Raw genomic sequence first — 24,583 nt, 5'->3', positions numbered from 1 at the left:
CAGAGCTTGACCGCTACGTTCGCGCCGTTCACCGAAGCTGTTCTCGTGGTCATCGTCATAGATGCTAACAACTTCACACCGGCGCGCACAGTGGTCTATTGTTCAGGGCTGGGCGGCCGCTTCAGAGTCCAGCTTGAGGCATTCGGAACTCGAACATTGGTGAACACGTTGGTAATGATGGTTGTGGGTTGATAGCTACTAGTCCACAGGTCCATGGCGGTCAACTCCGGGGGTCCTCGGCATGTTCTCCAGGGGTGCGCCCGTGATCTTGACCTACCGTTGCCCCCTAGAAACTAGGCGGCTCGGCGCGACGGAGTTCTACGGCATCTTCTTTCGAGAGGCAGGAATAATCCTGACTAATCTGACACACCTCTCTACTCTCTTGTAGCTGACGATCCATGCTATAGAACTCTGTGCGCGGAGTTGCGGCGTCAAATGAGGTCCAGGGTGGTGTCTTGATGGCGTCTGCAATTATCAACTGGTCTGGGCCCTAAGGCGTCCCGCCAGAAACGAGACGATGCGGAATACTGCTGCCTTTCTGAGTCACCACAAGGCTCTCAGGAAGTGTCTATAATACCATATCCGGCTCTCTTTCTTCATAGTATAGCTTGCTCAATTCCAGGGGTATACTACTGACACAACAGGCCTCATAAGAACAGGACATTCCCTGACTACACCCGGGACAATCAGCACTCCCACAACACTGGCGGCAATCACCGAGCCAAAGCAGCATAACCCCCCACCATGCACATCCGCCCCGTCGAGCAAAAGGATCTTCACGACTTCGCTCGCGTCAACGGCAGGTCCATGTGGAATGACGAGAGCACGAACTACATGGCGCCCCACAGAGACAAATACCCGGACTCGTACTTCTCGTACTCCCTCTACCGCACAAAGATCAGATGGTACAGAGGCGAGCTGCTATTGCTCGCTGTTTCCGACGCAAATGACTCCGACTGGACTGGACAGGAGGTAATTTTGGGGTACTGCTGCTACACCACGACTGTTGATGGGCATCAGAAGCCGGTGAGGGGAGGCTGGTTAGGTAATTGGTTTGAGCGGTTTGCGCTGGATTGTTATGGTCGTTATGCGAAGCTCTTTGGTCTGAATAGGAGCTGTGATCAGGCTGCGGAGCAACACCTTCGGCGCACGCTAGATGTGGATATGGGAAAGCTGCTGCAGCCCTATCTGGAAGGGTTGCCGGAAGAGGAGAGGCAGAGGGTAGGTGGTCAGCACTGGGCGCTTGAGCTTCTGGGCACGCATCCGGACTTTAGGAGGCGGGGTGTAGGTAAGATGACGTTGCAGTGGGGTTTTGAGCGTGCGAGGGAACATAGAGTACCACTAATATTGATCGCTACGGTTACTGGTGAGAAGCTCTACCTCAGTACTGGGTTCAGGGAGGTGAGTAGAGTGGATATGCGTCCTGAGAAGGAGGATGACGTGCTGAAGGAGCTCGACTTGGGACAAGGCAAAGGGAAGGGTATAAGTTGGGCGGCTATGGTTTGGGAGCCGGAAAATATGCGTGGGAAGAAACGCGTTCAGCGACCTGCAAATCAGGCTTGATCCGGAAGCCGTTCTGGCACAGGTAGATTCAGTGACGTTTGCACACTCGGGAGTACGCCAGTGTACTCCAACGATGGTGGAAATGACCTTGTCGATGGTAGAATACTGCATTTTTCTTCCAAGTCCATGTTATTGTTCAACAGCTCATGTGCAAGCAGTCATAAATCATTGTACTTCGTATCGCGTGACAATCATCATCGCTTATCCTCGATGGCATACGAGCACTATAGTTGTTATAATAAGCAAGGTTGTCCGTCGTGGAAAGCAGTTATCTGGTGTCCAGCCATGAGTTACTTCAACGACACCATTGAAAGTTATCCGTCCAGCCAACCCAGTTCGATGATCTGGCTCTTGTGCGCATAGCCACTGTCTGGCTTTTCTGGGTCAACTTCGGTGTGCTCGGTCCAAGTACAGAGCATCTTTGTGCCTCCATTTGTGATATCGTCAGTGCCGAAATAACCGGCGTGCATACCGCCAGCATAGGCATAGCCGCGCTCAGGAGTAGGAACGGTGAACAAGACGTGCTGCTCAGACCAGACGTTGGTGATGAGGTTCTCAACGTACTCAATATCCCCTCCTTGCTGCCCTGGTGGATTGATAGTCAACGTAGAGTTATCCTTACCCACAAGGTAACGATAGTAGAAAGTGTTGTCAGCCTGTGGGGTGAGATATATCATGATGAATGTCTTGTGAGCCGGTGAATAGATCAGATCCATATTCATTACCGGTTGGTCGATCATGAAGGCGTTTGAGGTTGATGTTGCTGGAGGCATCTCGTTGGACCAAGACTCGCCGTTCCAATACGCGTACTCATCGCGGTCGCTGAATTTAGAAGCGGCGACTTTGCCTAAGAGGATGCCGGTCTCAGCTTGACCAAATACGTAAACGTCACCGTCCATAGACTCTTGACCATTTGCGCTCCAGCCTCGAATACCACCAAGCGAACCCCAGTTGACCTCGTCTTTTGTGAAGAACTGGTTCTGGAGTCTATCCGCGTGAGGACCATAAGCAGGATCTATTGAAATGAGAAGCAAAGTATTGCCCAGACTAGTATATCTAGGACTAGACTGGTCTTGCATATCAACTTCAAGATACACAAGCGGCGCATAGATGATTGCATGAGTGTCGTTCAGAGAGATCGGACTCGAATTTGGCCAGACGGCATAGCGGTAACCTTGACCAGAAATAGCAGTGTTGAACGCCTCCTCTCCAGTTGTCATTGGCACCCACCCACGCATACGCCCAACGTCGTCTTGCCACTGCCCAAGGGAGTTGATGAGACTGAGGGAGCCTCCATCGAGGGCGTTCATACTCTCATCAACGGCAACGCTGCTAGAGACGAATCCATTCAGATAACCGAATATTGGATTTTTGTCCTCACCATAAGTCGAAGTATCACAAAATATGAAGACGTTTGTTCCATTGATGTTGCCGCCTCTGCCGCCGTCTCGAGACAGGCGAGGGGTGACAGTCATCTCTGCCAGGTCGTGCGTAGGAGAGTCATCAGCAGTCCAGGTGCCGGTATCTGAGGCCAATGGATAGTCTGTGATGAGATCAAGGTTGATGCCTGCCTCGAGCATATCTCCTGAAAGCTGTTGTGGTTTTTCAGGGGCATGACTAACATATTGAGAGGCCACCTCGTCAACGGAAGTACCTAAGTACGTAGAGTTCGTGACGGTAGGCACTCTTCCCAAAGCCACTGGGCCTCCTTGTGCTGGGCTCTTCTCCGAGTCCGTCGGCTCAGTCGACGGCGTGGGAAGTAGTGGCGGTGTTACTATGCTTTCGGTGATCGAAGTGGTTGCCGCAGACGACTCTGTGGCTGGAGAAATCGGAGATATGACGGTAGAAGCTGCAGTGCTTGGAAGCAGACTTGCGCCGAGAAGGTGGAGGGTTGATGGGTAGATTGCATCATTTAGGGAACTTTTGAGGTAGCAGTCATTGTCGAGGTTGGAACGATCGGGCGCAAAGAGGAAGCCTGCGCACTTGCCTTCACCGTGCTCGTCGTTGTACTCCTCGCAGTACTTCAGACAACTCTCGAAAGACTTGGCCAGGAGGAAGGGATATATGTCTTGTGCAAAGAAGTCGATGTCGCAAAGCATAGTCCACCTTGAGTTTGAACCTGCAAACTCGGTGCCATTTGCTTCACCACATGGTAGAGTTGGAGTCGCGGTGGTTGGTGTACTTGAGTGGTCTCGCACAGCGAGTTCCAGGTGATCGAGGTGCAATGGTGCATGGGAGATATCGACAGCCACAGTCAGTGACACTGAAAGAATGGACGCAATCAGCATCAAGCTGATCGCAAGATGGAATTGGATCATAACAGTTCGAGGGTGGCGTAGTCCAAAAGACACCTGTTTCTCATGGTCAGACTTGCGAAATTGATAGTTGAGGAAGGAGCGATTGACTCACCGACTGGTATAATCTTTCCAAAGCAGCTTGCGTGTTGAAAGGAGTGACTGATACAAAGGAGTGACAATGTTCTATCGTACAATATTTGAGGAATATGGAGGGTGGAGGATAGTGTTGTCACCAAGATGTGCGAGGGTAAGTAAACAAACAGATCGTTTCAATATCAAGCCAAAATACCAGGGGTCTATCGAAGAGCTAATGAAAATTGAGCCTGCAACCCGACTCGGATTGTGTGTACTTATCACTCCAGGAGGACCCCAGCGCTGGGGATGAGGTGAAATATAAACCGCGTCTTTTTCCGTGCTCATACTCGTTGCGCAACTCAAAAGAGCATTTCTTGACCATGATTAAGCACATCGTCTGCTTGATCCATCGAGTGTAGGAACTTGAAGGATGTCTGTGCTACAGTGCCAGTCACACAAAACAGCAACCCCAGAATCGATGCGGGATGAATTGCTTGCTTATGTCAATGTGTGTCTATGGTTGTACCTGGGGAGGCCTCCGTATCAAGTCAATGCAACATCTGTCTCTCTCTGGTGCGGTGTCGAAGAAGTTCATTCGTCTACAGCTCTGGCGTCCTCCTGGCAAGCGGTGAAATTCCTTGGATAAGATTGTTTCGACCGATACCTCTGCCACTCATTGCCGCACCAAAACAGCTCCGGTGCCCTCCTGGCAGGCGGTGGAAGACCCTGACCAAGTTCGTTTCAGCCAGCTCGTCTTGTCCATTCTGAAGTCATCCATTACCAGTCCGTCACCACCAGTCCGCCTTACTCGGCTTTCTTAGCTTGTTCTCGAAGCTTCGGTGCAGTTCCAGCATTCTTCTCCAGATCTGCGGCCCACAAAGCGGCGCCAACAGTGTTCGTGAAGACGAAAAGGAGATTCACAAAGGGAATCATCTCGAGAACGAAGGCGGTAACGCCAAAACTATCATGTTTAGTATTGCTCGTGGACCGAAGACAAGGTGAACTTACGAAGTGTATCCTCCTCGGTTTTGCTCGATATGGACCTCTCTTTGTCTCTGGTTCCATTCCTTCAGTTGAAAGTATCTCTGATGCGACGTTGGGCCAGCTCTCTTGCCTTGTAGGATAATAAATATGGCTGTGCCAACAACAGGAATGAAGTTGAGAGGGAGATAGAGTAGATATCGGATGATAGCGTTCGGTGTGAATTTGGCGAATGGCTTCTTGGCCAACTTGCCTAGTCGTGCCATTGTGTCGCCTCCAGATTGGATCTGTCGTCCTCCGCTAACCAGGTTCGTGCAGTCTTTCTTGAGGAGTGTCCCATCGAACGTATCCACCAATGCATCCTCCATGAAGAATGTCCGGGATAGCATGTTGACAATCGTGGAGCTCTCACTGAGCGTCAGGAGGGCTGCGGAGACGGCTGCAACAGGGCCAGACGTGAAAGCCATGATTGCCATTTGTGGCACGTATGCGACTAGAAACATCAGGGTCGTCACGCCAATCGAGGTGGTGAGCACCGCTGCCAGTTTGGAGGTCAGGGGACGCCATAGGTCGCGGTGGGAGAGGAAATATAGGACTCCTTTAATAGGGTACTGTCCGTCGTCAGTGTCTGTTCCTCTTTCGTCAAACTTGGCCTACCAGATATGCTTGAGACTGGACCGCATCTTTGGTCATTGCAGAGACCTTGGATGCTTCCTCCTTGGCCACATCTTGCACTTTGTGGGCAACGTCAGCCATGGTAGTTTCCTGAGCGTAAAATTGTACCAGGTGGTTCAAAGGCAGTATTGACGTTGTGTATAAGGGCGAGGGGAAAAATATGTTCAAGTTGGCACACAATAACGACCTGGGAAACATGTGCAGAAGAAGTCGTTTCTGACGTCACCCTGTCAACAGGGAAAACGCGTCATTAGTGGGTAGGCGTGTACAGTGGTGAACGGACGTGCCTTCCACTCTTCTGTTCGCTGAATTTTTGTGGTCTTCCTCAGTAGAGGGTTGACATTGAGAGCTTCGAAACCACAAAAGGGGATCATGCATGCCCATATGGCCGTCATTAGACTATCATCTGTATTGAAACAAAGTATGGCTCCCTACGCTTCACCTCTAGTATCTCTATGCATTTTCCAGCCCTCTCCCTCCTTTTCCCAGACAACGCTACCTATCCGTCGTGATTTCAAGATGGTCATCTCGAACCTTTCCATTTTGGGGCACGCTTTGGCTAGCGACTTCATGCCCTCTTCGCTCTTCATCAATAGTTTCTCGACGTCCTCAGCAGCCACCTCAGTGCTGCTGTCACCCGGCACACCTGTCAATTCTAGGCTTTCGAGCGCTTTTCCAGCATCATGATGAGCAAGCTCTTTGCTTAGAGTCTCAAGCCACTTCTCTTCAAGCAGGATACTCACAGTCAGCCCCACAACCCCCTCATCACCATTTCCAGCTGCAGCACAAGCATACAAGACCTCGCCAACCTCAGCTGGCCTCAGCGCGAACATGCTCAGATTTAATACCTTCAGCATTGTTCCTGCTCCCTGCTTTCTTGTACTCAATGCCTCGAACTTTCGTCTTATGGCTAGACTAGCACGTCCGTCAGATGCGAAAGGCAGAATCCCGTCTTGAGCTTTCAGCTCTTCCTGATCCTCGGGTTTCTCGGCTTGCATGCCCACATCTGACTCGTCTTCCGGCGGTGCAGCAAAATTGAGGCTAACTCCCATCAAACTTGGCGTGATAAGCGCGGACCATTCTTCGCCAGCGGTGCGATTTAGGAAGTCGGACTCATGGTGGCCTCGGTAGGTGTAAGAAACTTCGAGAACCTTCAGACCAGCATCTGAATCTCCTGAAGTTGCATTGCTTGAGGAGAAAATGTCTCCAACTTCCTTCCAGAAGCCTACCCGGGCGAAAGTGTCAACGACGTGCAACTCCTTAAGGGTTGAAGCTGTAGACTTGAAGAAGGCAAGAGTGTCTTTGCGACTTGCATCGTCGAGACCATCAATGAGGCAGCTGAACAAGGTTAGACTTTGCAAGTTCGGAAGACTCTTCGCTAATTCCTTCAGGAAGGGTGCTGGAAAGCCAAGGCTAAATAGCTCCAATGTGAGGTGGGTTATCGACTTTGGCAAAGTTGTCGAGGGCTCGAACGTGCCAGGATGCAAATGCTTTGATTGATAGTCATTCAGATTGATGTCAGATGTTAGCGTCAATGACCGGAGGTGAGAAGCAGCTGGGGGAAACGTAGGCAGTGTAAATGATTCGAGTGGTATTTGGGCTGCCAGAGGGACTTGTTGGTCTTGTGCCTCTGAGGTATCTGCCATCATTGTACTGTGTACTGGCTGGATACTGAAGAAGCAAAAGGTGTGTAAGTAAAATACCAAGTTGACAGCTTCGTCTTCAATCAGAGATGTTGAGAATCAATAACGAGTCTTGTAAGCAGCTTGTACTATCATCGTATGTTCCGAAACACCAGATATACACGATCACATGCATTTATATCCTGAGCGCTTACCTTGCCCTCCACGATACATTTGCATAAGCCCTTCCATGTCATTCCATCCTCGCAACCGATGCCGCGTCGCAGTAGTATCGACCGATACCAGGACAAGAGATGCAGGTTCTCCTCAATCCCCTCAAAGTAGGAGCCCGCATGAGGCAGGGATCACTTGTGGAGATCCGACACAGTTCCGAACCACACGTGAAGCAAATGCTATGATCCTTCTCTAGCTGCTCCGGTTCTAATCGTTCGGACGCTTTGTGCATCCATCGGTAAGCCAGCATGTCTGCCATCCTTACCGTATGTACTTTAGGAGGATAGAGATCGAGTCCTGCAAAATCCGGACTCTGATCACGTGATATGCTCAACACTAGCGCGTTTCGGACGCGTCTCGAGGTCCAAGCGCCTGCCGTGTTCGTTGTTTTGTCAACTGTGGCATGGTCGAGTACTTTTAAGGTATCTCAAGCTGTTGCACGAGACCTCAGGTCAGTTGCTCTCGTCTAGCAAAGATGCGGCCGAGAACATGTCTGAAGGCCGCACACCAACTGCGACCCTCACGCAACAAAGACGACTAGAACAGGAGGATATTGACATTCTCCACCAGATCGTTATACGCGCTCAAAATGACCCGAACTCGCAAGAACAACCCAAGGACGCGCTATTGCAAGCATACGGCGAGATTTTCGATGAAAGACGTCTGAGCCAGCATCAAGATAGAGCATGCTTCAATGTGTTGCTGAAACTACTCAATCCTGCCACGCCGGGCGAATCTCTCTACCACAAGTTTGAACACATTCTACAGGACGAAGGCATAGTCCTCTCGTATGATGATGATGCGACCACCCAAGATGCGCCTGAGAATCTTCAAGACCGACATTCGGATGGCATATCCGAGCACGTAGGACGACCGCTGTCACGAGCCTCGCTGCATGCTGGACTGGCGCAGCACCGCCCTGCAAGTGCGGACGATTCACAATACATCACGAGAAGTGGCTACTATCCAACAGAAACGGCACTAGGCGATCAGACAGTCGAAGCACCCTTGGATGATGCCTACCTTGACAATCCTCCTCCCAACATGGCCCTGATGTGGCGCCAAGCTGAATTACGTGATCGTGCTGTTCTTACCCGCCAAACACTTGATGTGTGGAGAGATGCTCTGGATACAGTCAGGCAGAGACAGCTCGAAACACGGGCTGATGCGCTGTATGAGCTTCGTCTGAAGCGCAAGGTGCTCAAGCAATGTCTAGCTGTCTTCCAAGATCTGCGCAACTCACAAATCCGGGCTGATCAGATTTACTATCGCCGTCTTGCTCGCAATGCATTAGGCAAAATCTCAGATGAATATCGAGTGCGGCGAGTAGCTTCAATTGATGATGACCGGATGAAAGGTGTGTCGCTATACAAGTGGACTTTAGCCAGTCGAGAGGCAACCTTCGTACGAAACAAGGACTATCAGCTCAAACGATTTGTCATGCAGAAGCTCGTAGACTCTTTTCGAGCCGGTCGAGCACAGCAAGCTCAACTTGAAGAGATGCTGCGAAGGCGCAACGCACAAAACAAAACCTCTCTGCTGCAGTCTGCGTTATCGCTCTTAGTGCAGAAGACCGTCGTAATGCAAGAACATCAAGCAACAGCAGATGGCCAGAATCGAAACACTCTGTGCCATGCATCAATCACCGCATGGCGAGCTAAGATGGGGAAGCTGAACGACCTCAGTTTGACAGCGGAAGACGCTCGGGAGTACTTTCTCATGAAGCGCGTACTCAGCCAGTTACAAAGTCTGACTAGGTACCGCAAAGAGCGACGAGAGTGGTTAGCCACGTGGGCAACACGCAAATGGCAGACCTTCCTCAAGAACCGTAAACATGCTCGATACGACGAGGCCTACCGGCAGATGCGCAGGACCGTCAAAATGAATGCTGCCAGAAAATTTCTGCTCCGATGGCACCAAAAGGTACACGACCACCGCGAAGACAATGCCCAAGCAGACGCTCTATATCAGACATCAATTCTACAACGAATCATCAGACCAGTCATCGAAACTACCTACGACACGGCCGAATGGGTCAAAACCAACGAGCCAGTCGCCGATCAACGAGCAGACCAATTTCTGCAACAAAGAGCCCTCATAGCCATCCAGATGAAACAGCAGTCTCTACTCGATATGACCGACAAAGCCGACCGCCTGCGCCAATACCGCACGGAACAGCGAGCCGTACAAGGTCTCCGCCAGATGCAGCTGAAAGCCTTCGAGCTGCAACGACGGAAATCCGATGCTGATGCCTTCCGAGATCGACAGGATAAGCGAGCTGTTAGAAACATCCTCGCCAGACTGAGAAGGGTGCTTGCTGAGCGACGGTCAGGCGACGAAGGTGCATTGAATCTTGGTCCGCCTCCTGCGGTCACTCCCGCAAGAAAGAGGGAAGAGCTCCTGCTTAACACCAGCACGAGGTTGAGCACTACTCCTGCTTATACACCGTTTACTGTGAGGTTGAGGCAGGAGCCGAGGGTACTCGAGGATATCGAGGATGACGACGAAGAAGATATGGAAGGTGTGCAGAGTCATCTTGGTGAAGCTGATGTCGAATCTTAGCATTCCAAATATTCTCGAGCGGTCGCAATCTTAAGAAGGTACAGTAGAGCAGAGAACCGAATGAGATAATATTTGCTGAGCCAACTTTTGGAATCTAAGCCCTTTTACCCATTATCCTCAATCTCTTAACACCACCATCAGGTATTATAGTCATCTTAACATGAGTCCAGACCCAATCCTCCAGCGGCACCGACGCAACAAGCTCATCACCCTCGAACACATGCTCCGTATCAGCTTGACACGGCTTCTCGCCATCAATCAGCGGCACCCAGCCAGCACTATCAGCCCTCGGCTGCTCACCCGACAAAGCAGCCTTAGCCGGCTCTTGCGGCCACCCCTCCACTTTCACTCCTCTCGGAAAGTTGCCTCTAAAGTCCTTCGTGTCAACAACCACCTTCTCAATCGATTTGCCCTTCAAACCCAGCTTAATAATCGCCCAATCGGTATGTCTCACGGTCCTCGACCTCGCCGTCTCCCACCCATCACCCATGTCCTTCCCCCGTCCCGGCAACACGAGATTACTCTTCGTCCCAAAATGCTGATCCGAGCACTCGACCGCAACACCCCCATTCAACGCACTCGCCAGATCCTCCAACGGCCGTTCCGCACCCGCACCAGCCGCACCACTCGGCAACGGCGGCGGCACAACCCTCCCATATACCCGTAGCCTTGCAATCCCCCCATCAGGAAACATTTTAAGTCTCAAATGCGTCCACTGCCTCCCCTCAACACCAACACCCGCCACCTTCCACGCCTGCCTCTGCGACGGCCCACAAGCCTGCTTAGGCAGGATTTCCTCCCACTTATCCCAAGTGTCTTCTGCTACACCCTTCCCGGCCTGCTCATCCTCTTCAGCCACAAAACACCCCTCCAACCCCGCCTCGGGCGCCTCATTCCCACTAAAATGCGCCGTATCAACCTCCACTCCCTCAATCACACCCACACACCCCAGCTTCACCACAACCCAATCAAACGGCTTGCTATTATGCCTCCTCGTTTCCCACCCATCATACCACGCCCCCGTGTGCACATACACGCCTGGCTTGCGGATCGCGGGTGTAGGCGTGAGCAGGTTTGCCGCGGACGCGAAGTACTCGTCGCTGAGGGATAGGATCGAGGCGCCGAGGACGATCGTGCTGAGGTTTGTGTGTGTTGAGAAGGTTGTGTCTATTAGGGGGGAGGGGACTTTGGTGACGTGGATGGAGGAGGTGGAGTTTGTGGTTGTGGTTGGGTCGGCGAGGGAGATGGCTGAGGTGGCTTTGTCGAGGGCTTCTTGGGAGATGGAGGGGATTTCCATGTTGCTTGTTTCTTTGGGTTGGGCTTGAAGAGATGTTGCTGTTGGGGCAATTGCGTGAAAGCAATGCGCCCGGTTGCTCAGGCTTCTCCTGCGCGGTCAAAGTACCGCTCGTTCGTGTTCCGGCTGTGTTACGGGGGAGGGAAACAAGGACAAGGTGGGAAGGAAGTCAAAAGCAATATGCTTTGTTGTTGATATATCATTCAGCTAGTTTCACACTTTGTTGTGTATCGCGTCTTTGAGCCTCGAGCTGGGTATCTTTTACTCGATCAAAACACCTGAGAGCGTCACCGGAGCAGTAACTTTGTTCCTACGAGCGGAAGTCACCGATGCCCACACCCCGCTTCGGTGATCCCAGATGGTGGCACGTGACCTCGATACCGCATCGATAAGGGACCTTTCGACCTGGAAAACAGTCGAGCTTGCTTTGGGCTACTGGGCAGAAGACAACTGCGAAGATGCAACGCAAGAGCCATCGACAATTGTTTTCCAGCGTGATAACTTCTAAATCTCTTTGTACGGCTCAAATGGGTTCTACAGTAATTTGAACCAGCGCCAGCCAAGGGCAGTATGATCGATCATTTCACACATTCAGTGCTTCCCCAGTGATGAGTGAGCTTCCTTGACCGGGCTTGCTGATCACGATTGCGTCTTCCATCTTCTCGGCGGAAAGATCTGGGAACTTGTTGTAGTAGTAGTCACTCTTAAGCGCTTCAGTAACAGCTTCCACCTTATTCTGAGGTACCAGATGTACCGTGCATCCGCCCCATCCTGCGCCTGTCAGTCTGGATCCCAAAGCCCCGTTCTTCCTAGCGATAGCGCAAATGTCGTCGATTTCTGGACATGAGCATTCATATACATCTCTGCATGAGTCTTGCGTCTTGTTCATGAGATCGCCAAGATAGTTGAGCTGATCTTGGTTCAGTTTATTGCCAGCATTGGAAGATAAGGTGTCTCTGAACGCGATGACGCGGCGAGCTTCCTCCACGACATGCAGCGCTCGCTGTTGGAGCTTGAATGTGTCGCCTTCAACCTCGAACTTCGAAAAATATGCCTTCTCGAGGGCCGGGACATCGATTTCTAGGAACTTGGCAACGTCTGCTCTGCTGTATGTTTGCTGTGTCAGCTTTTCCTGAACTACACTGATCATCATGTCGAGCTGCTTGTCTTCTGGCGAATCTCTTTTGCCAAGCTTCTTCATAAGCTCTTCCTGGAAGTTGCGTATGCTGAAGCCGAGAGACGAAGAATCTGGATTGAGCGTGATGTCAAAGGATTTTGCTAGAACAACCGCCGCCAGCGTCACTTCCACTACTCGCAAGTTATAGTGTCGGGCTGCTGTGACGGCTTTGTCGGACGTTACAAAAGACTGTGCGATGAGGAAGGTGATCTCCGGGTCGGCCACTGGTACCGCCACGTGCTCAGCTGAAAATTCTGGAAAGAAGCGGCAATATAGCAGGTAGTCTTTCTCGCTGAATATGCTTGCAGCTTGGTCCATGCCTCCTGAGTAAACGCCAACAGATCTCTCAGACACAATACAGAGGTCGAGCAAATCTTGTTTTGAGATGTCAAAATCATTCGCAGCCATCACCGCCAAAGCCGAGGCGCAGACGAAAGCTGCGCTGCTTGATAGCCCACCTCCAGCAGGAACGTTGCCATCGATCATGACATCCATGCTCTTCGGCTTGAAGTCTTTGCCGCGCTCCTTTCTCAGAATTTGTACAGAGCCTTGGAGGCCGGCTTTGAAGTAATTCGACCAATCATGCTCTCCAATGTGGACATCGCCCTCCTGAGGTACACGGAACTCTGCGGTTGGATATTTTGTGTCATTGGTATTTGCGACCTTGATGTTTGTCTCCGACGAAGACTTCTTGACTTTCACAGCCACAAGGACGTCCACCGTCACAGCTGTAGGCAACACATTGTATAGTGAGTAGTCGATGTGCTCTCCGATGATGTTGACTCTTCCTGGACTTCTGGCAACGAAATCTGGCTTGGCACCGTTTGCCTTGGTGAACGAATCTATGAGATGCTTGAAGCGAGCTTTCTGCTCTGGTAGCGCTCCGGCTGTCGTGTTCGAATATACTTCGTCCACGGAGGTGACCCTTGGCACCGCTTTCGCCATTTTGGCCTACTCTGCTCTGGCGTGCAGAGGATCTGTGTGCAGAAGGCGGTGGGATGTATGACGATTGTTGTGCTGTGAAGTCAATTCAATAATGTTCGATAAGTTGAATCTGAACCACTGGGTGAGAAAGCTGTGCCTTCCAAATTAGGCTATGCCGGTCCTTCTGGCAACTGCTTTCGAAATTGACGCCCTGCAACCCTTTTGAAGCTTTTAGACGAATTCGAAAGCACGCGACCTACCGGCTATGGTTTCATTCCTTTTGGCAAGAGCTACAGAATTCATCGAGAAGGAGATTTTCCCACTACTAGTATGATCCACTCGTTGCGGGATTGCAACGTTCCAAGTTTGATGAATCCCAGGAGAGAGTCAATGCTACCCCGGAGGAAGTTTGTTTTGTTTGCACAAGTACCCGATCTGCAGCTAGGCGTCATTGTTGACTCCATTACGCTTGCTGCTTTCGCGTGCTGCCCGTCTGCTGTCAATCACCGGTCATGATACAGCGCATGTAGTGGTAGCAAACACAACACTGTCCAGCTATACTCTTGCAGTTGCAACTTGAAGGCACCGAAGAGAGTGGCGCTTCTCTGTCTTGTTCTCGTGTTTTACAATACCGTCCACATCTTCCCACGCCATCCCACTGCTGAAGATGGCCTCATCCTCCCCCACCGGCTCGGAGCCTGAGCTCGTCAATCATTCCGCAGCAGACATAAGAGACCAATCCTCCACAAATGCAGAAGTAGATTCTGATCAAGCAGAGCGGCCCCGTGCACTTACCAGACAATCAACCTCGGCGCTCGAGAAGTGCTGGATATGCCTATCAACCAAAGATGAAGACCTTCCCTCTCCACCGAACCCTCCCACGGCCTGGCGATCGCCATGCTCCTGCAGTCTCCAAGCCCATGAAGCCTGCCTGCTAGATTGGGTAGCAGATCAAGAATCACCACGATCCCGCTCAGGAGGGGGAAGATCGGGACCAACCCCAGACATAATTCAATGTCCGCAATGTCGCTCAGAGATCAAGCTCCAGCGCCCAGTCGACCCGTTGGTGCAGCTATGCAGACGGCTTGACAAGCAATATTCAAGACTAGTCCTCCCAGGCTTGGGTGTATCTCTCCTAGGCACCATCCTATCAGGCTGCTGGGCCCACGGCCGTCTAGCAACATACCTCGTCTTTGGCCGTGAGCATGACCAACAGATATTCAATTGGGCCGTCAACTCAAGGCGCGGTCACGTCTACTCTTACGCCCTCATCCCTCTCAGTCTTATCTTCTCCCGCACCCGTTATGCAGACTTCGTCCTACCAATGGGCAGTATCGCCTTGTTCTCCACGCAACTGCCACAAAACCTAGGTGGACCATTCATAGACTGGGATGCGCCGTACTGGCCACCATCGGCTAGTACGTTCTTTGTCCTCCTACCTACACTCAAACAGTTCTACGATTGGAGCTACGAGAAGTGCTTTGGAGAGCTGAATCGAAAGTGGATAGAAGAGGTAATGCCGAGGCGGGAAGAAGGCTATGAAGGACAAGAAGGCAACATGAGAGATATCCTGGAGGAGCACGAAGCAGAGTTAGCGGAACAGGCTGAAGATGGTGGAGGTGGAGGTGGCGGGATGGTCCTCGAACTCGAAGTCAATATGAATGCTGCCGTTGGAGATGAAGACAGCGACGATGAAGACGCGCAGGGCGCAGGCAATGCAGACGACATCGCCGAACACATACATGCTGCACAACACGCCAATGCCAACGCAAACGGCGAAGCCCCCAGAGAACGAGGGCGCGTCCACCAACTCCTCGGCGACAACGAACTAATGGACGACACCTCAAGTATTGGTCAAATGGTCATTGGTTCGCTTCTCCTGCCCGCGGTCGCGGCCGCGGCTGGTGACCTCCTCGCGCTCGCGCTTCCAGCTTCCTGGATCTCAACAAGATGGAACTACTATCCTGCCAGCGGCCGGGTAGGCTTCTTCGCCACGAAATGGGGACGGAGTGTTGCTGGTGGATTAGCGTTCTGCGTCCTCAAGGATATGCTAGTGACGTACTGTCGGTGGCGGCTAGCAGAAGCGCACAAGAAGAGAAAGATCATGAATTTTGATAAGAAGGAGAAGAAGTATGTGGCTGTGGAGTAGCATGTACGGGTCATATCAGAAGATCATGGACTTTGCTCTGGTCAAAGTGTCTGGGTCTTTTGGTATAGATATAAGGCCATCGAGCGGTGTAGGAAGGTCGGTTCCTGCGCCAAACGAAAATTATGATACCCAATCTCGACTTACTGATGGCATCCTCCTTGCAATAGTTGATCGCCTCGTCTTAATAATGTCCCTTCTCGGCCTCGATCCGGACTTGAACCACGTCGAACTGGATTTTAACCATAAACTACCCTAAACTAGATCTGAACCACTTTGAACTCGATCTAAACCACCGTAAACTATATCTAAACCACCTCGAACTAGGTATACGCTAGATCTAAACCATTAAGAGTGATCTAATAATAATCGTATACAACCACCCATTCACGGTCTCAGAAAGATCGCCGTATACCAATCTTCAAGTTTCGGGAACACTGTACTAACTTGAGTCGTCGACTCTTCTGCTCGTCGATACGGTCCCTTTGTTAGTACTAGAACTGATAGTGTTGCACAAGAGGAGTGGCTGTTATTGCTGTGCATGCCGGATTGATGTACATGCATGGGGACCCCCTCGGCAACGTCTTACAAGTTGCTTCACAGCAACCAGAGACCTCCATACTCTATGATTACGTTGTTCTTGATCGACGCTAGCTTCAAGGGCCACTGACGACGAGCAGCTCGACTCCTGTAGATCCTGTAAGGTACCATGCACATCATCCGTTGGCGAGGGTCGAAACCAAAGCAGAGCCCCATGGAGTGAGAGAGGAAAACAGCCTGTCTACGTCATGTCGGCGGTTGCTGCCACGATTCGCCGTTTCTTGGCATCTGGCTGCGACAATTGACTGCATGTGCTTCGCAGGCGTCCCCTCCAATGTGCCTTCGCCTGTCCTTCGATACGCTGGACGGATAGGCGTCCGGTCTTACCTACGTTGACTTTCCCACATATCTGCAGCCGCCAAGTGAGTCAGGCTTACCAGCCTGGTCACAGGTGCTTGCTGTTTCTCAATCAGTCCCCGATTTGCGTGGTGGGCTTGCACCCTCGTCTTCGCCTTGAACCAATCCTCTTTCATCGTGGCAGACCCCTCACTCACTGGTGCTCACTTCCATGTGTTTCAGGGCAGTGCAAGCCTTCACGATCCGCCTTTGCTCCACACCATCGGTGGCTCTAAACTTCACACCGACATATCCAGTCTTATGCTTCGACCATAATCGATCAGCCCCCAGGGTGCCAGGGCAAGATGCAAAGCTGACGGTGACATAAGCGCTCAGAGGTAGGGAATATATCGCAGGGTTTGAGCAAGAACAAGTGATCTTTTTTCCGTACACTGTCCCATTCCAGGCATTTCTCACACTGACTGTATCGTTATTGCCGACACGAACATTGAACTACCAACATAAATTAGTTCTTACGCGACTCTAACTACACGATGACCGCCGTTGCACCCCCATCCATTGTTGTTGACCAGCCTGGCACAGCCAGCGCGACAGTTCCAACCGCAGTCCACGGCAACGCTGGCCGCCCACTCACACCCAAGATCAGCACCACACCATTCCCGTCCAAAGGCACAGAGAAGTCTTGCTATCTCTGCGATGAACAGAACCCCGGCGACTTCTCCCCGACGACCAAGTACCTCGAACAATGCCTCCTATGTGCCCGTCCTTTCTGCCCAGTGCACAAGGCTGTCCAGTTCGAGAAGGTGTGCAACCTCAACCACAGCAAGTACTACCATGAGTGCCTAGAGAAAGCAAGAGACGAGCTGGCGCAGAAGAGCCCGGATGGCACAGCCAGGAGGGATGATGCAGAGGAGGCGCTGAACTCGGCTGGTGTGTTTCCGAGTTTGGGTGAGCGGGAGAAGATTATCTTTAGGACGAGCCCGGTGAGCCCAGGTAGGACTAACGTACCTCGCACAGTTTTTACTCGCTAATAGGCCTACAGAGAAGATGAGGGAGATCGAAAACTTCAGGAGCTTAGACGCTGAACTGTCGGGTACGCAAGGGCGGCGGGCGTCTACTTTGATCGATGAGAAAGATGCTATGGGCGCAGATATTGCTATCTAGATATGCCCAGCACGAAAGAGCAAGGTCGATAGGCAAAGTATCATAACGAAGGACTGGTTCATACCACGAGCTCATGCGAGGAATGGTGTTCAGTCACTCTCCTAGTTATTCCAGATATTTTTAACTCTACAGGCAGAGCCCCACATCGATCTCGTTGTGCGCGTGGCCACCAGGTCTGTCTACGAGTATGCAGGGCGATACCAGTTCCCTCCCTGCGGGAAGTGGTGAACTAGAGCATCACTGACCATTCGCCACGAGGAGCCATCTCTATTTACCCAGCAAATCGAGAACAGGCAGTCTTACCTTATCTGAGCTATATTGTTGCTTGCTTCGTCTCTCTTGTCCGTCTCCTGGACGTCGACCCAACCCTACTACCTGATTTGTTTTTGCGACATTGTCACACGTCATCTAACAGGCTTTGCAATCAATAGGGTGTGCCTCATACAAACACACTTCTGGCCACCTTGATGTTCTGCGGGACGGGTGGCGCCATGACTGCTGGAGTCTCGGCAATCGACGAGCTCAGGCTCGAGCCAACGATCTAAAAGACGTTCTCAAACTGTTTCATTCTGATCCTCGGGGCCACGCCTGTACTCTAATGAGGCATGCATATACCGTATTTTCAGCAATGACGATATCTCGATGGAGATACTTCGCCTTCAAATGTGCTTAGCTTCTCTCGAGCTATGCACGGTTGGCCACAATTATACTTGACAAATCTTGTCACGCGTTCATGTGCTTGGGTATAACGTAGGATCTGATTGTGGGAGAAGTGGGAAACTTCGAGTCCGATGTTATCGATGCGTGTAGCTAACACCACAAACCCTTGGATTCTTACAAGCATTCCGTAAACAGCAAATCATCGCAGGGTCGAAGTCGAACCGTTGAATGGCGAAATCTGTGAGCAGTGCCCTCAGATAGAATAGAGCACTCGTACTCCGTAGAGCCGTCTGGACTGTCAATGGACAAGGAAGCGGATCGTGCGTGCGGAGGCAGCACATCTTAAAATGTGGAGGGACGTGATACTGGCAGGTGATTGGCAGGCATCATAGCAGTCACTGCTTCTGGCCGACTTCGGCCCATCGAAACGAGTCATCGGCCAACCAGCTCCAGCCATTTTTCATCTGCAGGGCAAAGCCGGTGCGATGCAAATCTTGGGTTGCCAAAAAGCTGTCTGTGTCTCGTGTTGGAATATTGACTCACTAGCTCTCTCTTTATAGCATAATTTGCTTGCTTTCAGCCCTTAGCCTCGTCCGTAGCACACCATGGCGATGAAGGCAGCAATACGGCCAGGCTCAAGTGCCTTGAGGTCGATATCAAGAAGACGACCTTCCGTGGCGCAACCATTTTCGACAACCGCCCCCGCAGCTGCCATCTCACCGCATAACACAAGAACAACACAAAAGGCGAAGGTAGCGCAGTCAAAACGGCCAGCTACCACTGCCGCTGCTCCAGCACCAGAAGCACGACCGATACCCAGCCCAGCATTCAACCAGGATTTCCGTCGAAATGAGCCCTCGCCGCTCATCAACAGGCAAATGCCTGAGCTGGATGACTCGTGAGTCTTCGTCCAACGAGGTTTGATCATGGCCAGCTAACACCTGTCAAGCTTCGTGGGTCTCAGCGGAGGAGAGATCTTCCACGAGATGATGCTACGCTTAGGCGTAAAACACGTCTTTGGCTACCCTGGTGGTGCCATTCTTCCAGTCTTCGACGCCATCTACAACTCAAAACACTTTGACTTCATCCTCCCGAAACACGAGCAAGGCGCCGGACATATGGCCGAGGGCTATGCAAGAGTAACAGGGAAACCGGGTGTTGTCCTTGTGACATCTGGCCCGGGTGCTACGAATGTCATCACACCTATGCAAGATGCTCTTAGCGATGGTACCCCTATGGTCGTATTTACTGGCCAGGTCGTGACCAATGCTATCGGCACCGACGCTTTCCAGGAGGCCGATGTTGTGGGAATCTCAAGAGCATGCACAAAGTGGAACGTTATGGTCAAGAACGTTGCAGAGCTGCCACGGAGAATAAAGGAGGCTTTCGAAATTGCTACCTCCGGCCGACCTGGCCCTGTCCTTGTCGATCTGCCGAAGGACGTCACAGCTGGTATCCTGAGAAGACCAATACCCATGCAATCGACTCTGCCTGCTCACCCGTCAGCGGCTTCCGTGGCAGCTCGAGAACTCTCAAAGCACCAGTTAGAAGCCACAATCAACCGTGCTGCAAAATTGATCAATATGGCCAAGAAGCCAGTCATTTATGCTGGTCAAGGTATAATGGGCAGTCCAGAGGGTCCAGTCCTGCTCAAGGAGCTCTCCGAAAAGGCGAACATTCCCGTAACGACGACTCTCCACGGTCTTGGCTCTTTCGACGAGCTTGACCCGAAATCCCTCCACATGCTGGGTATGCACGGTTCAGCCTATGCCAACATGGCAATGCAAGAAGCGGATCTGATTCTTGCTCTTGGTGCTCGATTCGACGACCGAGTGACCCTGAGCATTGGAAAGTTCGCGCCCATGGCCAAGAAGGCCGCATCGGAAGGACGAGGTGGAATTATACATTTCGAAATCATGCCAAAGAACATCAATAAGGTCGTACAGGCGACTGAAGCCGTAGAGGGCAATGTAGCGACGAACCTCGCAACACTCATCCCAAAGGTGGATAAGGTCTCCAGTCGACCAGAATGGTTCAGCCAAATCAATGAGTGGAAAGAGAAGTTCCCACTGTCTAGCTACGAGCACGAGACACCGGAAGGCTTGATCAAGCCGCAACAGTTGATCGAGACTCTCAGCAACATGTGTGCAGACAGGAAAGACAAGACCATCATTGCAACAGGAGTAGGTCAGCATCAGATGTGGACTGCACAGCACTTCCGGTGGCGGTTCCCACGCACTATGGTCACTTCTGGTGGCCTCGGAACCATGGGCTACGGTCTGCCAGCCGCCATCGGTGCCAAGGTCGGTGCACCAGATGCTCTCGTCGTGGATATCGACGGTGACGCATCCTTCAACATGACCCTCACAGAACTGTCAACAGCAGCACAGTTCAACATTGGCGTGAAGATCATCGTATTGAACAACGAAGAACAAGGCATGGTCACGCAATGGCAATCCCTCTTCTATGAGGACAGATTCGCTCACACGCATCAGAAAAACCCTGACTTTGTCAAGGTCGCGGAAGCCATGGGTGTAAAGGCAAGAAGATGCTTGAAGCCCGCTGATGTGAAGGACAGCCTTGAGTGGCTCATCTCCGGCAGTGGTGATGGTCCAGCTCTTTTGGAAGTTGTCACCGACAAGAAGGTGCCTGTTCTGCCTATGGTGCCAGCAGGCAAGGGTCTGCACGAGTTCTTGGTGTACGATGAAGGTATGTCTCGCTCTACTCCTTACAATGAACGAAATGCTAACCATTTTACTACAGCTAAGGAGAAGGAGCGTAGAGCTCTGATGAAGAAGCGATCTGGTCACTAGACGTTGTGTGACGGACGATCATGTATATCTACTAACCCATATTTTCAACTTCAACGATATCCTGCAGCGACGATTTTCAAAAGGCGAATCTGGTGGTACTATTGAACTTTTCAAAAGTGACATTCAGAAGCACGTGCAGGAGTTGCTCAGGTACCAGAATAGGACGAGCGGCAGCCCGCTTGATTGATTGATTAATTCATTACATGCCATTCGAGGAATTGCCATGCACTTGAGAGAACAACAGATCTAGAAGATCGGTTCTCACTGTAGTAAAGCCTACTCTATAACTGTGACTACTGCGACCACTGCATGCCACCGCCGTCCATCCAACGTCGTCACCTGAGTATAAGATGGGTAGACAACAAGGTAGTCACGAGGAGTATCAGCTGGCCGCTCACGTCGGTAGTGGCAGGCGGCACGCCAGTACCTTGTAAAAAGCCACTACCAGAATACGAGTAATCGATGTACTTTATCGTGGCCGTTTGCGACCCTATGAGACGTCTACATGATTCTGTTCTCGCATCTAGGGAGGACGCTAGTTATCGCACATATTGCGCGTGCGGCCACATTGACGCACGCAGTAGGTGCATGGTGGTCAGCGACACCAACTCGAGATCTTCAGCTCCTCGTCCTTCCAACGTCCTAGCTACTATCCTCCCGGCCAGTACAGTATGCCATCACATGCAACCGCAAGTTTTCTTCTCGAAGGAACCACTTCGGGCAGTCCTCACATGCAAAACGCCTGGCCAGCTCGACCCTTCTACATTTGTTCTTCCTTGCCAGGTGCTGCTTTAAATCCTGGTTGCGCGCAAAACATAAACCGCAATTATCGCACTGCACGGGTCGTTGCGCAGCTGGCAGATGCGTGATCTTGTGGTCTTGAAAGTTGGATTTCCTGTTGAATGTGGCGTGGCACTTTTCGCAGATGAATGGTGTAGATGGAAGCGCGGATCCGGGTTCCTCGGAGTTTGGAGTCTGTACAGCTGGCGCATTGGATTGCTCTGGTCGGTTAGTAGGGGCGTTTTGTTCGGGATTTTGGGGTGTTACCACGGTACGCGGTTGTGCTGGTGGCTGTGGTGGTGTTTGCGCAGCTTGCTGCTCGGGGTCTTCGGTGGGAGATGCTGTTAATGGCTGTGAGATAGTCGTCTGCTCGGTTCCCTTCTAGGTCTTCGGAGCTTGTGGTTTGGCGAGCATGTATCGTACAGCTTCCGTCACTGATTCGCTACCCCAAACACCATCTTTACCTCCTTTTGCGAATTCTGGACCGCTGCCATCTTCGCCGCCGCCTCGACCAGCTTCACCGAGGATGACTTCGAGGTCTCGTCGTTGGCTCTTGACCCACTTGTTCATGAAGCCTGCTGGGTCTTTGGCCATGGATTTGTAGAATGTATGGCGCGCTTTTGAATGTTGTAGTGCTTGAATGATGACGGCTAGTTGTTCATCGAGCTGTGCGATTTGTCGTAGGCCGGACTGAAGTTCTGGATTTTGGGTCATGGCTACGACTCTCGCCCTAAGAGGGTCATCGACAAGGACTCTAATGTCGTAGACTGTTGGCTGTGGGTTGCTCAGGAATTCCTGGTCAACTCTGACGGTGTATGCGAGTTTGACTGGAGGAAGAGCATGAAGATGGGACATGATGCGGTCTGGTATTTGAGGGAAGTAGATTTGATCTACGCCGAATATCTGCTATTTGTTAGAGACTGGTGAGAACGATGTGTTCCTACTTTGGCTCACCTGTCGCAACTGCTCGTCACAACGCACTGATCGCTTGTCTTCGTCTTCTTGCAAGTTGAAGCACCGTATGTACTCCCAAATGGCCATGACGACTTCAGCACGGTCACCTTCTTCCATATCCAGGGTAGATGCTAAGACAGAGCTTAATCGATATCTCTCTGGCTGCTCGTCGCGGGTAAGATTTATGCTAATATTAATGTTCTCGTCGCATTTCCGCTGGAAGTGAAGAACATCAAGCTCGTTCGTGTTCGACTGTTTCTTCCATTCGACTTGCCAACCTGGATCTGGCACATTGTTTCTGTTCTTGTCAAACTCAACGGTCATGCTCTTGAAGAAATGCGACATCTTCTGAGGAGAAATTTTCCTGGCAGCCTTCTTCTGCTCGGCGTCTTCGACCTCGGCTTCGTCATCACTTGCCATAATATCGTCGTCGGGATCATCGAGAAGTCTGCCTTCAACCTTGACACGGGCCGTCGATTCTCCCGTACTTTGGAAGTCGAATGCGTTCTCCTCAAGCGCACCTCGTTGCCATGGCTGGTTGTTGGCCGTATTCGACACCCATATGCGCATTGTTTTCTGGCGCTTGTTGTGCCGGCTGAAGGTTTCCTGCAGATCAAGTCTCTTCCTCATGATAGCATAATCGAGTCTCCGCTCCTGTTCTCGCAGCTCTTTGTATTGCTGCACACCGTCTCCAATTATCATGTCTTCTATGTCATCAGGCATATTCCGGTCGGTGGGTTTCTTAGCTCGACGTTGGGCTGCTTGGTGCTCAAGGACAGCATTTTGCTGCTGTTGGCGCTGCTGTTGCAGTTGTGCTTGTTGGGCGGCATACTGTTGGGCAGTAGGGGGTACTTGGCCTGGAGCAGATGGTAAGTAAGGGTACGTTCCTTGTGGTAGATATTGAGGGAGGTGAGCATGCATCTGGGGTGGGTGTTGGTGGTAGACATGCTGCTTAGCAGGCATTTGCTGGTGTCCATAAGCGGAATCATGGGCACCATGAAGCCTGTATGGCATAGCAGGGTAGGCGTATTGCTGGGCAGATACATATCGAGCGTGATGGCTAGGACTTGTATCTGGGGTAGGCAACTGCCAGTGGCCCAGGTTGAATGAGGCCATATCTTGACTCATGTAGTGCGCTCGTGTAGCATCCAGGGCATTTCCAGCGGTATATGCTCTTCTCGCCTGGGGATGGGCATGTGTATTGAGAATGTTTGTCCTCGCATCGGACTCACCTGGTCTGCTGCGGCTGGCCGGTTGACCTCTTTGTGCCTGCGGATACTGGCGATACGCCTGCATCTGTTGAGGATTCATGGTCGCAATATGATGGTCGCTCGTATGCGACGAAATCGTTCGAATGCTTACAGTGTTCTGATATGGTAGTCTGGGAGTACATCTAGGGACCTATTCTGTGTTCGAATCACTTATTGTACCGAAGAGGCCCAGAGCGCGTCGCGATCTTTGGTATGCGCTAGGCACTAAGGCATCAACACGGGAGTAACGCTCATGCCCAACTCTAACCATATCGAGGGGTCTACTATGCTTGACGAATGCTCCATCAAGCAATCTTCCTGATGTGAATGCTTGCCACAGGCAATTTGTTATGAGTTAGAGAACTTCGACCTAGAGTTTCTGCTTTTATAACCTTGGACCACTGCCCTAGCTGCCCTAGATTCCGTCTTCGAAACACACAATTGCATCAGAGTTCGAAATTTATTCAGATAACCAAAAGTTGGCAAGACCCGGGATCAAGTCGTTACTGAATAGT

At 51.5% G+C, this 24,583-nt stretch overlaps 11 protein-coding genes across 11 annotated transcripts; 5 read left to right on the top strand and 6 right to left on the bottom strand.

The window, feature by feature from the left end:
- Positions 1-744: 744 nt before the first annotated feature.
- Positions 745-1,563, top strand: PMZ80_008784 (uncharacterized protein; the record flags this gene model as incomplete). The annotated part of the gene is made up of 1 exon (XM_064877183.1): positions 745-1,563. The coding sequence occupies one exon, from the start codon at positions 745-747 to the stop codon at positions 1,561-1,563; it is 819 nt and encodes a 272-aa protein (XP_064726685.1).
- Positions 1,564-1,877: 314 nt separating this feature from the next.
- PMZ80_008783 (uncharacterized protein) lies at positions 1,878-3,851 on the bottom strand (the record flags this gene model as incomplete). Its single annotated transcript, XM_064877182.1, has 1 exon — positions 1,878-3,851. The coding sequence occupies one exon, from the start codon at positions 3,849-3,851 to the stop codon at positions 1,878-1,880; it is 1,974 nt and encodes a 657-aa protein (XP_064726684.1).
- Positions 3,852-4,739: 888 nt separating this feature from the next.
- Positions 4,740-5,672, bottom strand: PMZ80_008782 (uncharacterized protein; the record flags this gene model as incomplete). Its single annotated transcript, XM_064877181.1, has 3 exons — positions 4,740-4,896; positions 4,944-5,527; positions 5,574-5,672. 3 exons carry the CDS (start codon positions 5,670-5,672, stop codon positions 4,740-4,742), a joined length of 840 nt encoding a protein of 279 aa, XP_064726683.1.
- Positions 5,673-6,022: 350 nt separating this feature from the next.
- PMZ80_008781 (uncharacterized protein) lies at positions 6,023-7,237 on the bottom strand (the record flags this gene model as incomplete). The annotated part of the gene is made up of 1 exon (XM_064877180.1): positions 6,023-7,237. The coding sequence occupies one exon, from the start codon at positions 7,235-7,237 to the stop codon at positions 6,023-6,025; it is 1,215 nt and encodes a 404-aa protein (XP_064726682.1).
- Positions 7,238-7,936: 699 nt separating this feature from the next.
- Positions 7,937-10,009, top strand: PMZ80_008780 (uncharacterized protein; the record flags this gene model as incomplete). The annotated part of the gene is made up of 1 exon (XM_064877179.1): positions 7,937-10,009. One exon carries the CDS (start codon positions 7,937-7,939, stop codon positions 10,007-10,009), a length of 2,073 nt encoding a protein of 690 aa, XP_064726681.1.
- A 94-nt stretch (positions 10,010-10,103) lies between these two features.
- Positions 10,104-11,306, bottom strand: DAL2 (Allantoicase; the record flags this gene model as incomplete). The annotated part of the gene is made up of 1 exon (XM_064877178.1): positions 10,104-11,306. The coding sequence occupies one exon, from the start codon at positions 11,304-11,306 to the stop codon at positions 10,104-10,106; it is 1,203 nt and encodes a 400-aa protein (XP_064726680.1).
- A 580-nt stretch (positions 11,307-11,886) lies between these two features.
- On the bottom strand, positions 11,887-13,425 carry GAL1 (galactokinase; the record flags this gene model as incomplete). The annotated part of the gene is made up of 1 exon (XM_064877177.1): positions 11,887-13,425. The coding sequence occupies one exon, from the start codon at positions 13,423-13,425 to the stop codon at positions 11,887-11,889; it is 1,539 nt and encodes a 512-aa protein (XP_064726679.1).
- Positions 13,426-14,071: 646 nt separating this feature from the next.
- On the top strand, positions 14,072-15,553 carry PMZ80_008777 (uncharacterized protein; the record flags this gene model as incomplete). Its single annotated transcript, XM_064877176.1, has 1 exon — positions 14,072-15,553. One exon carries the CDS (start codon positions 14,072-14,074, stop codon positions 15,551-15,553), a length of 1,482 nt encoding a protein of 493 aa, XP_064726678.1.
- Positions 15,554-16,980: 1,427 nt separating this feature from the next.
- On the top strand, positions 16,981-17,611 carry PMZ80_008776 (uncharacterized protein; the record flags this gene model as incomplete). The annotated part of the gene is made up of 2 exons (XM_064877175.1): positions 16,981-17,440; positions 17,490-17,611. 2 exons carry the CDS (start codon positions 16,981-16,983, stop codon positions 17,609-17,611), a joined length of 582 nt encoding a protein of 193 aa, XP_064726677.1.
- Positions 17,612-18,876: 1,265 nt separating this feature from the next.
- On the top strand, positions 18,877-21,084 carry ILV2 (Acetolactate synthase, mitochondrial; the record flags this gene model as incomplete). The annotated part of the gene is made up of 3 exons (XM_064877174.1): positions 18,877-19,169; positions 19,221-20,980; positions 21,035-21,084. The coding sequence occupies 3 exons, from the start codon at positions 18,877-18,879 to the stop codon at positions 21,082-21,084; spliced, it is 2,103 nt and encodes a 700-aa protein (XP_064726676.1).
- Positions 21,085-22,245: 1,161 nt separating this feature from the next.
- Positions 22,246-24,129, bottom strand: ssr3 (SWI/SNF and RSC complex subunit Ssr3; the record flags this gene model as incomplete). The annotated part of the gene is made up of 2 exons (XM_064877173.1): positions 22,246-22,767; positions 22,819-24,129. The coding sequence occupies 2 exons, from the start codon at positions 24,127-24,129 to the stop codon at positions 22,246-22,248; spliced, it is 1,833 nt and encodes a 610-aa protein (XP_064726675.1).
- Between the last annotated feature and the right edge of the window lie 454 nt (positions 24,130-24,583).

The sequence above is a fragment of the Knufia obscura genome (genome assembly GCF_036327395.1).
Source record: "Knufia obscura strain CCFEE 5817 isolate CBS 148926 chromosome Unknown scaffold_12, whole genome shotgun sequence".
Taxonomy (NCBI): domain Eukaryota; kingdom Fungi; phylum Ascomycota; class Eurotiomycetes; order Chaetothyriales; family Trichomeriaceae; genus Knufia; species Knufia obscura.
The sequence above is the reverse complement of the archived record's forward strand: the minus strand, read 5'-3'. Positions and strand labels throughout refer to the sequence as shown.